The sequence below is a fragment of the Stegodyphus dumicola genome, chromosome 8 (assembly GCF_044657685.1).
Source record: "Stegodyphus dumicola isolate Sdum_Otavi_A_Nest chromosome 8, ASM4465768v1".
Lineage (NCBI taxonomy): Eukaryota > Metazoa > Arthropoda > Arachnida > Araneae > Eresidae > Stegodyphus > Stegodyphus dumicola.
Window position 1 is genome coordinate 68,791,959 of NC_140775.1, and position 13,726 is coordinate 68,805,684.

General features: G+C 32.3%; 1 protein-coding gene across 3 annotated transcripts in view; it reads left to right on the top strand.

Annotated features, from left to right (window-relative positions):
- LOC118198382 (renalase-like) overlaps window positions 1-13,726 on the top strand; it is a 65,999-nt gene that overhangs the window by 43,410 nt on the left and 8,863 nt on the right. For all 3 annotated transcript variants that reach the window (XM_035370046.2, XM_035370045.2, XM_085821961.1), the window contains one exon: window positions 13,259-13,434. In XM_035370046.2, coding sequence (XP_035225937.1) covers window positions 13,259-13,434 — 176 coding nt within the window. The remainder of the gene's footprint in view (window positions 1-13,258; window positions 13,435-13,726) is intronic.

Consider the following 13,726-nt stretch of genomic DNA (forward strand, 5'->3'; position numbering starts at 1 on the left):
ATAGGAAGATTCACCCAATATTTATTTAGTTAATTAATATTTGTATTTGTTTTAAATCAATAAATAATACATTACTAAGTTCCACATAATAGTATGTTCATTAAATTTTATTTTCATCACATTTAAAAGTACTTTGATTAAGCTTTTCTTTCCTAATCTGGATTTTCTCAGTATGAAAGTATAAGAAAACTACAAAATGAAATTAGCCAAACAACACAAAATTAAGAATTTCTATTTAAATGTTAATATATAATTACATTATTTGTATTATTTATATTTTATAATATTTTTAATTTGTTCAGCAGTCTGAATCATGCATTATAAAAGAATTTAAGTCAGTTTGGAGTTCTTTTGGAATTGCACCATTGTGTACTGCAATTATGAATATAATTCTAATAATTGAGCATACGTTGATACATATGAAAAGAATTTTCCTAACCTTATATATCTGCTTGAAAGTTCTGTTACAGAAATATGTACTTAAAGGGAATTTGAATATTTGGGAACAAGATAATGCAATGTTACAGGTTAGCAGAGGATTAAGAAAAATGAGCTGCAAAAAGGTAAATTATAAAAGTTGCAAGCAAATAATAATAAAAATGTCAAACAGTAAATTAATGAAATAAAACTGTAAACGTCGTACAGTTAAAAAAATATCAAACATAATGAAGTACCAAATTCCGAAATGCAATAACAGTAAATAAGTAATGGCTGAGGTATTCTTTAATGAACTTAATAGTTTCTGATGTGTTAGATGTGCATATAAATTGAAATACCTGTATAACTAAAGAGAAATTGAATGTGTAACTTAAATTTCCTAAATAGACTTTAGCAGTTTTATGCACAAGAAGTAAGCAGCCTTAAGCCAATTGCAGTGCTATCATTTATCACTAAATTATTGGTAGTCTCCTTGATAGATGGCTTTCCACTTCTGAAATTTTTGCCAATATGGCTGCAGAATTTGATCCATCCTATGAAAATTTAGTTTTTGCATAATGGTGGATCACATACAGTTTTCATCTTTGGCGAAATCTTGGATTTAGGTCTCTACATAGAGTACAATGTGGCTTTCTTAAAGGCACCATTTTTTTTTTTTTCCCTTTTCATTTCAGGATTTTGGTGCCAAAATTGTGTGCAGTGTCATGTTTGTGGAACTCTCTCTTTTGTTTAGTGGAAACAGAAACTCTCTTTTGTTTAGTGCTGTGCACATGGGCAGAAGAACTGCTCAAAGAAACAATATATGCAAAAAAGTATGTATGCAAAAAAGAACAAAATAAAAAAAAAAAAAAAAAAAAATAGGCAACACTGAATGCATGGTTAGACTTTTGCAATTTTCTGCATAAGAAGTCTGCAGTCTCAAGCGAGTTGCAATGTCATTATTTACCACTATTTATTAATATAAAATTGAAGACATAAAAACTGGATTTCTAACACTCATTGTGTGTATCTTACAAAGATAGTAGACGATTAAGCTGGTTTCTTATTGATTAGATAGATTCTTCTCATCTCAGATGATGTAGTTGAGTCATTAAAGCTATAAAATATGCATGCATTGTGCTGATCCTATTTCAAATGACATGTTAGCTTATAGGAAATGATATAATGTCCGAATTTGAATGCTGTCACAGGTTTCATTAATTTCTGAGTGCTAGATGTAGACGATGTCTTGGGTAATCAGCCCTATTGTCTTCCATAACAATGTGCTGTCTAGGAAAATAGCATTGGGAAATACTAGAATTCCTGCTATATTTATCCAACATGTGGCTATGATCTCTTTACCAAAAGTCTCTATGAAGGTATCCATAATAAAATTATAGTAGAATGTAGGTTTTCTGGGCTTTAGAACAGTTGCTATTAAGCATCAACAAAAGTGGATGTCTGATGGTGAACTTTATGTTCCAATAATTTGGCATACACATAGCAAGTAATTATATTGAGAAACTATCTATACAGTAATAAGTCTTTTCAGATTTTAGTGTCCTAACAAACATATAAACGTAACAGTAATTTTTAGTGGCATAAATTATGCTATGTTTGAAATTATAAATACCAAAAGAAAAATTGTAATTTGTTAAAGCTTTAAACTGTGTAACTGTAAATAAATAAAACTGGAATTTGCAGTTAATAAAAAAATATTTATTCCTTTTTTAAATATTTTCTTAATTTATGATTATTTGAAATTAAAGATTTTTCTCCTAAAATCGTTTGTATAGTTGTTTGTATAGTCGTTGAACGGCAGGAAAATCTTACCTATTGGAAAGTTGGAAAGGCGGTAAGGGGTCATTTTAACCCTTCGATGAAAGTACTGAAATGACAATGGTAAAACAATTTTAAATGCCATACATTGACACAAATATGTACTTTATATGCATTTCATAATTTATGATAATTTTATTTATTGATAATTTATTGACTTTTTAAAATACTGTAAATGTATCGAGTACATGGCGATCAATTGGAACATACTACAATTACTCAAATAATTCATTAATTTGATATAAGAATTGATTTCAAATAAATGGTTTCACAAATTAAAACTAATATTAACTAAAATAAAACACAATTTATATAATAATAATTTTTTATGTACTTAATCGAAGGATGATTCACTCTTTAAATCCAGAAATGAGAAATATTTCACTTATATCATTATATGTGTAGCTGAATGGAATATGTAAAGCATTTCGTTTCAATTCTATTTAATGTTTAAAATATTAGAGATTATACATGCATATTAAGAATTAATGCAGTTGATACAAAAATAATTTTTAAAAATTTTTCCAGTGCATTTTCCGCATACACCTTTGGAACAAGATGCACAATATTCTTGAGATTTGTTTCCATTGCATCTCTGTACTTGACACTTTTTTCTCTTTATATCCATTTTCTTTTCGTGTGTTTTTTCTGTAGACTCAGGATGGATCTTTGAGAGTTTTGAAGCCATATGTACCACTCTTAACTCCTCTACTAATATTCAGTAGAAAATCTCTCTTGTTAATGGTGTTTTCTATTACACTTTTATAAATTATCCAGGCATTCAAAGCTGCATGATCCAAAATATTGAAAAAGATATGTACAAGCCATCATCTAGAAGTCGATTTAACTGAATATTTTCGGCGCATCCGATCACAAATATCTACACCATACTTTGTTGCATTGTAAAATGCTATTGAATCGGGCAACTTCTTGAGACTGTCTTCAGTTTTTACTGTAGAATGTAATGAGCTCAGTAGAAAAACGCTTTTGTTTCTTTTGCCTTGATAGATGGTAAATGTGATATTATTATGTTCCACTATTGTGGATGAATAAAGATTACTACTCATATTTTTCAAAAATATAGGAATTTCTCTTCTGTTCTTTTTCATTGTGCCGACCATAGTTGTATTTTTTTATTTTAGCATTTTTACTAATTTAATGCTAGTAAAATAGTTATCCATGGTAATATTCCTCCCTTTGTTTAGATGTGGCTCCGTTAATTATATGACAACATTTTCAGAGAAATGTAATTGAGGATTTGCTGGTTCATCTTTTCCTAGATGAGGAAATCCATTCAAGAGGAATTTAATATCAACATCGACAGATAACCAAAATTTTATTACAAATTTGCCAGATTTATTAGGCATATATTGTGTAAATCTACACTTAGCTTTAGATGGGAATAATTGTTCATCAACTGTAATATTTTGTCCTGGCCGGTAGCATGTTTTGCAGTTTTCAGTAAATTTGTTTCATATGTCTGATGCAAGAGCAAATTTATCAGTCTGTAATCGAGTAGATCTTTTTGTCTTTTCATCAAACCTTAAAATTGTTTTATTTCTTTGAATCTATCTCTTGCTATAGTTTGCTATGAAATGATATTCCCCACGCTTCGGACCACAAGGAATATAAATCTAAGCCCTTTGCTCCTATTATTCCTTAAACATACAATATAGAGACAAAAGCATCTAACTCAGCCAGAGATAACTTCCAGTCCTTATTTCCAAGTTCCTGTTGAGCTTCGGATTCTGTACATTTCTTTATATGCAGCAAGATATCATCATCAATAAAAAGCTTGAAAGCACTAGACACTTTGTCCTCAGAAACAGGTCTCTTTGCAAAAGATGTTGGTCCTGCTGTTTCTTTTAGAACATTATAAGCAAGAACACGGCCACAGACTGAATTTGTGGAATTTATTTCATTCCATATAGTGTTATCAGGAACTTTAAAAACAGTTTTGTAAATACCCTGATCCGTTTTTGCCCGTTTATTTATGTTGAGTTCTTTTTCATTTACTTCGCTGTCCTCGGATTCACTAATAGTTTGTGTCTGGAATTCATCCTTAGTTTCTACAGAAAAATTATCAATTTCACCTCCATCAGACTCATTTTCAGATAGCTCCTGCAACAATTTTTTAATTTCTTCATCCATAAGCCTCTTTTCCGCTTATTAGACATATTTTGTAAAGGTTGAAAAAGTAGAAAAATATCAGACAACGATAGGGAATATATTTTAGCATATGATTCTCTCAGCGTAAAGCAAAGGTGACAATGAGCTTGATGGCAGAATTCATATGTACTGAAATACTGATTTGAGATTACTAAGAAAACATCTGTCCTAACTATTATCACCTGCAGTAAGTAAGCTGAACTAACAAACAGGAGAAAATACATCTGAAAAATAAACTTTTTTTTAAAAAGAAATGTAAGCATGATAAACCCTGCATCTACCTTCCTTGCAGTATTTCCTTCAAACGAATAGATAATTGCAAACAAAGGAACAACAACTTATGTAGACATTACAAAGTAGTGAGACCACCCAGGTTTTTATTCCTTTGGTAGATAGTATGAATGCAATCGAAAAATCCTTATCAGTGAATATTTTTTATAGGTTATTTGACAATGCCTCGAGCAGAAAGAGGAATAAAAGTAAAGGGGTCAAAATGACTCCCGTCCACTGTTCTAGGAATACATGCCAATATTTCAAAAACTACAAACCTAGAATGCTGAAATTTTTTGTACAAATATTTATTATGTATTTAAAAAGAGTCAAAAAATTCCAAATGATTTCTTCCAATAAAACAAAAGTAATCAACGGTTTAAAGTGTTCAGGGGTCAAAATGACCCCTACTGCCATTCTAGTATTAAAAAAATATTTGCAATGTATTCAATATTTCATGACAACATTAAAAAAAATCTCAACTGAAAAATTCTTAAAATTTTGTTACCAAGGGATCCACAATTATTAGTATAAAATTTAAAAACATGAGAAAAGAACCAAATACTAATTTTGACACACTTGAAGATGTGTTTCATGTTTTCCTGATATTAGTATTTTAAAAATGCAATAATTTTGGGTTATAATACAGTGTTTCAAAAGTTGGGGAACACTATAAAAGATTTATTTTAGCCAAACGAGTAGCATTACAAAGTAATGAAGTACATCATTTTAGAGAGTAAAGTTGTTAATCTTTTTCCAACAACATTCACTTTACAAACACTGTATGTGGGAACCATGTGTGATCCTAGAAATGTCGACATGATAATCTAACTATTGCCACACATGCACAAAGTGTCTTCCGAACTTTGCATGAGTTAGAAATGTCAACAACTGTGTGAGATGTTTTGTGTAAAAAATTAAACATGAAACCATGCAAACTACAGTTAATGCAAAAGTTATATCCAGTGGTTCCAGTTTTGCTGTGCATTGCAGGACAAAGACAATGCTTTTGTAAATTCAATAATTTTTTCGGACGAGGCAACATTTCATATGAATGTGAAGGTAAACAGACACAATTGTAGAATTTGGGTAACAGAAAATCTACATAACATTGTTGAACACAAGCATGATTCTCCAAAGATCAATGTTTTTTGTGCCATGTCTCACAAAAAATTCTCTTGGCCTTTCTTCTTTGAAAAACAAACTTTTACTGGAGAGTCCTTCCTTCAGATGTTGCAGACCTGGTTAGTGCCATTGTTGCAAACTGAATCAGAGAACTTTATCCTTCAGTTAGATGGTGCACTCACATTTTCACCATGATGTGAGGGCATATCTGAACACAGAGCTACCTAATCGTTGAATTGGTCATGGAGCAACAGACCAATGTCTGCTAAAATGGCCTCCTAGTTCCTCGAATATCTCCCCTTGTGATTTCTTTTTGTGAGGTTATGTAATGACCTTGTTTATGTTCCTCCTCTTCCAGGTGATGTCATGGAATTGAAAAGGAAAATTGAACAAGTAGCAGCCACAGTCTTGGAAGACACTTTGGGCTGTGTGTGGCAAAAGTTAGATTATCATGTTGATATTTGTAGGATCACAAATGAATTCCACGTATAGTGTTTGTAAAATGAGTGTTGTTGAAAAAAATGATGTACTTTGTTACTTTGTAACATTACTCCTTTGGCTACAGGAAATTTTAAAGTGTTAACGTTTGAAGCACTCTGTATACTATTGCAAAAAATATATACACCCAGAAGGATTTGAAACACAACTACAAAACTTGGCAGCAGTATTGTGTTCAAGTAGATAAACAAATGATCAAAAACTGTGGTGAGGAAAGTGCTTTATTTACAAGTCCCAATACAAAGAATGTGACAAATCGGTAGATGGCAAAGCCACCCTTGGCAGCTATACAAACCGATACTCTGTGGGATTAGATTCTGTTAAGTTGCCACTGCCACTCTATAGTAGATTGTGATATAAATGGAGCAACCGGTTAGTGAGTCTAAACATATTTTTACATGGCTGAATTTGTCTGGCCATGTAAAAGTATGTCATGTTTGATAGGTGATAGGTCTGAAGATCTGGCAGGCCAGTCAATGACCTTTTTGGGAAACTTGTGCTGTATATAGCTAACCATTGTCCTGCTGGAAAACAGAACCTAAAATGACCTGCTAGCATAGGCAATATGATCAGCTGCAAAATGTCATCAAAGTACCTCATAGTACGAATAATGGTGAATGGCTGTCGCAGCTGATTGCTTCTCAGACTGTAACATCCTGTGTTCTGGCTCTGTTTGACTTGGTAACAAATGTTACATTGAACCGATCACTTCTCCATCTCCAGATTCGTATGTAGTGGTCATCAGCATTAAGAGAAAAGTGTGATTTGTCGCTGAAGATCACATTTCTCTGATCGTACGCTGTCTGGCTTGAATGGGAGTGGCACTGTGCAAGACAACACTGCTCATGGTGGAGTGTTGGTAGGAAATGTCTTAGTGTGTTTCGAGATCTGAAGCCAGCATTACATAGCCTTCTGTGAATCATATTCTAGGGTCCTTGTGAGTTGGCAAATGCCATTGAATTGATGATAGCATAACTGTTTGTGCCAATGTGATAGCTCTTCTAATTGCACGATCATCTCACACATTGGTAGACCAGGGATGTCCTGAGCCACTGGTTCTAACAATACAGTGACATGCGATGACTTTATTCCTTTGACTTATATACTGGCCAATCTGCCTATTCAACCAACTGGCATCTTTTAACCCTGTGATGCAACTCTTCTCAAAATCTGACAATTGATTGTAATGCCGTCGAGTATGTCTTAAAAAATCTTTCATTATAATGTCATGTAGCCAATCCGTCAGTGTGGTTTTTAAATGTCCATCTCTCTTAGCACCTGTCCTTTTACATTCTACCAACTGCACACTTCAGCTTCACGTTGCATCACTTCACAATGCTGATTGATCATTTATGCAACTCGCTAAACCACATTTGCATGCCACGTTTCATAGTTGTAGCTCAGTTTTTTCTGGGTGGATATATTTTTTTGCAACAGAGTGTATTTAGCAAAAATATTTCTTAAAATTGTGTTTTTTATAATATCTAAATAATGCACTTAAATTTTTGATGTTAAGGATAGTGGAAGATTACCATATTCTTTTCATTCAAAAACTGATAAACACTTACATCATCTATTTTTCCAACTAAAGTGGATCTCAATTTAACACACACCAATGATCAAATATTAATAACATATTACTCTGACAAAATTAAAACTTAACAAAAAACATATGATCCTGCATGATCAGCTGCAAGAATGATCATGTGAAATGGTGGACAGACAGAAAGACTCAGCCTCTAGTTGCTTCATAAGTTGTGACCTTTTTCTTACTAAGATCACAGCTTAGCTTATCATCTGGATTTCTTTGGCATATTATCTTTCAGTCCCCCATATGGGACATATGGTATTTACTTGAAAATAAGACCCTTACATTTTAAGATAAATTAAGAAATAAATATGTAAATGTATATTTTTGTGCAGTTATTTTGAAGAAAAAGAAAAAAAAAAAAAAAAAAAGAAACAGCTTAGCTTTTTTTCCTTTATTTTGAATTTTCTTGAAGTAACATTACCATTAGCTGTGACCCAAGGATTTTTTTACTCAACTAGACATAGCTATTATAATTGCTATTATAATTAACCCTTTAACTGTCAAGTTATTTTAATGATTTGGGTACACAAATTGTCAATTTTTTTATTGGAAAAATCAAATGTTTAGTACAAAATAAAATATACTTAAGTAGTTAAAAACTGATATTTTGAAGTACATGGGTAAAATTTTTAAAGTTTTGTAGCCACTGCATATTTGCTTGAGGTGGCTGCCACTCAACATGGCAGTTGTAAAGTTCGCTTCTAGTGGAGCATTATTTTCTAAAAAATGAAAAAAATTAATTATTTTCTAAAAAATAAATAAATGAAAATAAATAAATAAATAAAAGTGAATACCTATTAGTAGTTCAGTAATTCAGTCTTGTGTGGTACAACTGGAAACACTTTTCCAAGCACAAACCAACTCCACAATCATTACACCAGAACCATGTTTCCTTCCTTATCTTTTTCCCATTTTTATCCTTTTTCGAACAACACATTTTGCACTGTCTTGTAGGCTCAGATTTCGCAGGAGTAGGAGGAATATGGGAAATAAAATGTTGTTCAGTAAGACAGGCAGGGTTATCTATTGTAGGTGGTCTGCCAGCATTCTTTTGTCCAGAAGCTGCATCATCATATTTATGTAAAAGCTCTTCTACAACTTGGATTCAAAATTCTAAAAATGTAATACATTTCCCAACTACATTTTTATAGAGCAAATATGAGTTCCAGAGTACCTTGTCTAGTAAATGTAAAAATATCTTTTTATAATATTTTTTCTGACGTTTTCAGATTGTTGGATGAAAGGATATTTCCTGATCACAGCGATCTACACCACCCATAGTTAGACTGTAGTCAGAAACAATATTCAGCTTGAGTATATCTTCATTTTTTTTTATTTTTGAGGCTGAACATGGAAGTATCATGAATATTGCTCATCAAACACACATCCTTCATCTTCGGTTGAATAATCTAAATCATCTATATAACTAATGTTATATACATTTCCCAACTACATTTTTATAGAGCAAATATGAGTTCCAGAGTACCTTGTCTAGTAAATGTAAAAATATCTTTTTATAATATTTTTTCTGACGTTTTCAGATTGTTGGATGAAAGGATATTTCCTGATCACACCGATCTACACCACCCATAGTTAGACTGTAGTCAGAAACAATCTTCGGCTTGAGTATATCTTCATTTTTTTTTATTTTTGAGGCTGAACATGGAAGTATCATGAATATTGCTCATCAAACACACATCCTTCATCTTCGGTTGAATAATCTAAATCATCTATATAACTAATGTTTCAAAGAACTGGACGCCATTTTACAACAAAAAGATCCCGTGCACTTTGAACCAAAGAACTTATAACCTCTAATCATTGAAATCTTCAGTAAAGTGCTGTCATCTATTAAATTGAGCGCACATTAACTTTTACCGAGATACAGTCGGGTTTGACAAAGAGATGAAGCCGAAATAAACGTCTCCCAATATATATTCGGGTATAACAATATGATGCACTCAAAAAAAAAAAAAAAATTGCCCTGAGTAATACTCGGGCGTGACATTTTCGAACACCAGTGATCTCGGGCATGACAGTTAAATGGTTAATGGTAATTATGCAGTATGTATATATATATAGAGAGAGAGAGAGACAGAGAGACTTAAAGCATTTAAAGTTAAAAGTAAATTGGAGTCAAAGCAATTCCTCAACAATATTAGTAATTGCAACCGTGTGTAAAAGTTTTAACACAAGATCTAAACAAATGAAAATTAAAATAAGAATACATAGTAGTACAAATTCGCTAAATAAAAAGAGTGCAAAAGGGAAAAATATATAAGATAATACAATTTAAAAATTAATCTCCTTTTACTGAAATTCTAATTCAGAATTCATCAGGGGAAAATGAACTAAAGTTTCATAAAAGTTGATTAACATGTCGCCTAAACGTGTTTCATTCTCCTGGTTCATTTGAGATCAAAAACCAAAAAAAGAATCAATTAAATTTTCATTTAAGACATGAAAATTCATATAAAACAGAAAAATCGAATCTCAAATATACCGGGATTTTCCATACGTGCCTTTGAAACATTTGGAAAAAGAATAAAACACAATGTTGTGTCAAATTGACTACTCAAAATACTTTAAATTTTTACATTATGTAAAATGACCATTCATAAAAATCAAATTGGTCTAAAATCATTATATGTGAATCCAAAATTCAAAAGCAAATACAAATAAACTTTAGACCAAATTGTCATTTAAAGAACCCTCAAAAATTGGTTGGTACCCAATTACCTCTTATGCATGGTTGCAATTATTAATATTGTTGAGAAATTGCCATGCTTTGACTCCAATTTACTTTTAAATTTAAATGCTTTAAGTTTATTATACATCAATCCTGCAACTATAGCGCAGGACAAGTATAAAATGTTTGTTTTTTTAATTTTCAGCCTCATATTAAGTTTCTTACATACAGGGATTGGACAAAAATATGGAAACACCTTTAAAAAACATGTTTCTTTGCTTAATATGGTGTAGGAAACCCGTTGGCATCCAAAACAGCTTGCAGTCTTCTCGGAATGGATAAATACAGTTCCTGTATGTTTGCCAAGGGAATATTATACCATTCTTCCTGCAAAACGGTGGCAAGTTCAGATAACGATGTTGGCGGTGGATAACGAGAACGCACTTTCCGTTCCAATGTAGACCACAAAGGTTCGATAATATTCAGGTCTGGTGACTGTAGTGGCCAGGGGAGATGGGACAACTCATCCTCGTGCTCAGAAAACCAGTCCTGGACAATGTGATCTGTGTGAACAGGGGCTTTGTCGTCTTGGAAGACATCATCACCATCGGGGAACAAAGTTTGCACCATGGGATGAACTTGATCGGCCAAAATATTCACATAAGTCTTGGCAGTCATGTGCCCTGACACAGTTATCATGGGGCTAGCAGAGAAGCACGATATGGCTGCCCAAACCATAACAGAACCCCCCGCCATGTTTCACTCTTGGCAACAAGCAGTCTGTATTATAGGCTTGAGATGGCGTTCTCCAGACGTAAACTCGGCCAGAAGTGGGAAACAATGTGAAAGAAGACTCGTCAGATCATATTACTCGCTTCCACTGCTCTATAGTGCAGGCTTTATGACTTAAACACCACCTTTTCCTGTTACAGGCATTAGCATCACTGATGAGTGGCTTCTCAATTGCAGCACGGCCAGCAATTCCCTGTTTATAAAGCTCCCTTCTAATTGTTTTGGTACTCACAGGGTTCAGTAACACAACATTCATTTGAGCAGTAACTTTTGCAGCTGTGGTCTTCTTATTTTTCGTCACAATTGCCCTTGATGATCGTCTGTTGTGATCACTCAGGACACACTTTCGTCTGCGCTGTGATTTAGCAGATGATGTTTTTCCGCTTTTCAAATATGCGGAATAAATCTTCGATACAGTACCTCTTGAAACACTAAACACCTCGGCTACCTTGCTTACGGAAGCACCTACCATACAAGCTCCAACAATTTGCCCACGTTCAAAGTCTGTTAACTCTGACATAATGCAACGACAACCTAACATAACAGTACTCCGACAACAACTGAACTGTTTAGCACATTTACGAAGTTGTATAGGTGGCGTCAGTAGTCAAAAGCACTAGTGCCACCTACATATTTCATTAAAATTAGTCTTTCTTTTCAAAAATGCATTTCACAAGGTGTTTCCATATTTTTGTCCATCCACTGTATATGCATACAGTAATTACCTATGTGGTTTATTTAGTATTTAAACAGGGTAATTATTCTATATAATATGATAATTAAACTTCCTTCTCTCATTCTACAATTTCATTTATCATATGTCATTTATAAGATCTTACCAAATTTTAAAACTAAATTATAGTAAAAACGAGTGCCTTATTTTTGAGTAAATACTGTATATATTGTAATGCATGTCAGATCTCAGTTTTTATCTAGGCATATGTCAAGTGATGCCATACTGTCCTATGTTCTACTGGCATATGATTTCTTCTATGTCATGTATTGGATCACTGTGTGTTTAAGATCTGCTTATTTCTCTATATTGTTAATAAAAATACCAGTTGAAAAAAAAATTAAGCACCAAGAAAGGCTGTTGGAACTGCCTTTCTTGGTGCTTAATTTTTTTTTATAGCATACATTCTAAGTTTTCTACTAAAAAGGTCAAATGCTAGATTATGATTTGGAACCAAGAATTCTAAATATAAATGGTAACTAGCTAATAATTCTAAGTGAGTTAACAAATAGCTTGAGTCTTTGTGAATTCCTGTTCATCGTATTTTTATCCTATAGTTGGTAATATATCCGTAAGTAAATGATATGTGCAGGTATCCATCCAGTAGCAGATAAAATTAATATACTCTGCGCTCTTGTATGTTGAATATGGAGGAAACTGCAGGTTATGTACGTAGCTTTGATTCGGTATTCAGTCAGAAAATAAAAGATCAATGCATATTTTGTTAAGAAGCATTTAATATGGGGGATAAAAAAAGAGCTTGTTCAAAAAAAAAAAAATAATAATAATAATTTCTAAACCTGTTAAATAATACAAATTACAAATGTTAAAAAATTAGAGGAAATGAAATAAATTTCAACTTCAATTTTAATTTTGCTAACTTTAAAACTTGAGTTATAGTAAGGAATTATATCATTGTAAAAATGAAAAACTCAAAAATATGGAAAAGTATCATTAAAAATGGAATTTACTCTCTGACCAAGAATTATTATAGTTCTCTTATTAAGTGGCTATTTTATGTTATGTGTGCACAAAATAATTTTAAATTGTAGTGTAATTTGCTCTGAAATAAATGTTTTTCATTTTCAGGCTGTTGGCTTTGCATAATTTACTTTATCCATTTTTCTTCTTCCAGGGAAACCTAAAGATCCTCCTGCTGTTTTGATACACACTACTACTAAATACTGTCAGAAAAAATGTGATCTTGGTGATGATGAAGCCCAGAAAGAAATTCTTACTCATTTTAAGTGCCTTGTACCAGATTTACCAGAGCCTTCTTTTATTAAATGTATCAAGTGGACATATTCACAAGTAATTAATTTGTAATAATGACTGGAAGATGTAAAGCATCATATGAATTCAGTAGTTTCATTTACAGAATATATTTTAATTTATTGTAGATAATATTAACTATACTCACTAGTATAATTTAGCTGTTTTCTAAATTTCATTTTCTGCTAGGCATTAATTAATACTGAGCTTTGTAAGTCCTTAGTTTTCTTTTGTCTTGTGTAGTATATTTTATTTGTTCAAAAAACATTATAAACTTGTACCATTGCTTATAATGCAGGTAAACTCCTTAAACAAGCAGCAGTACTGTATT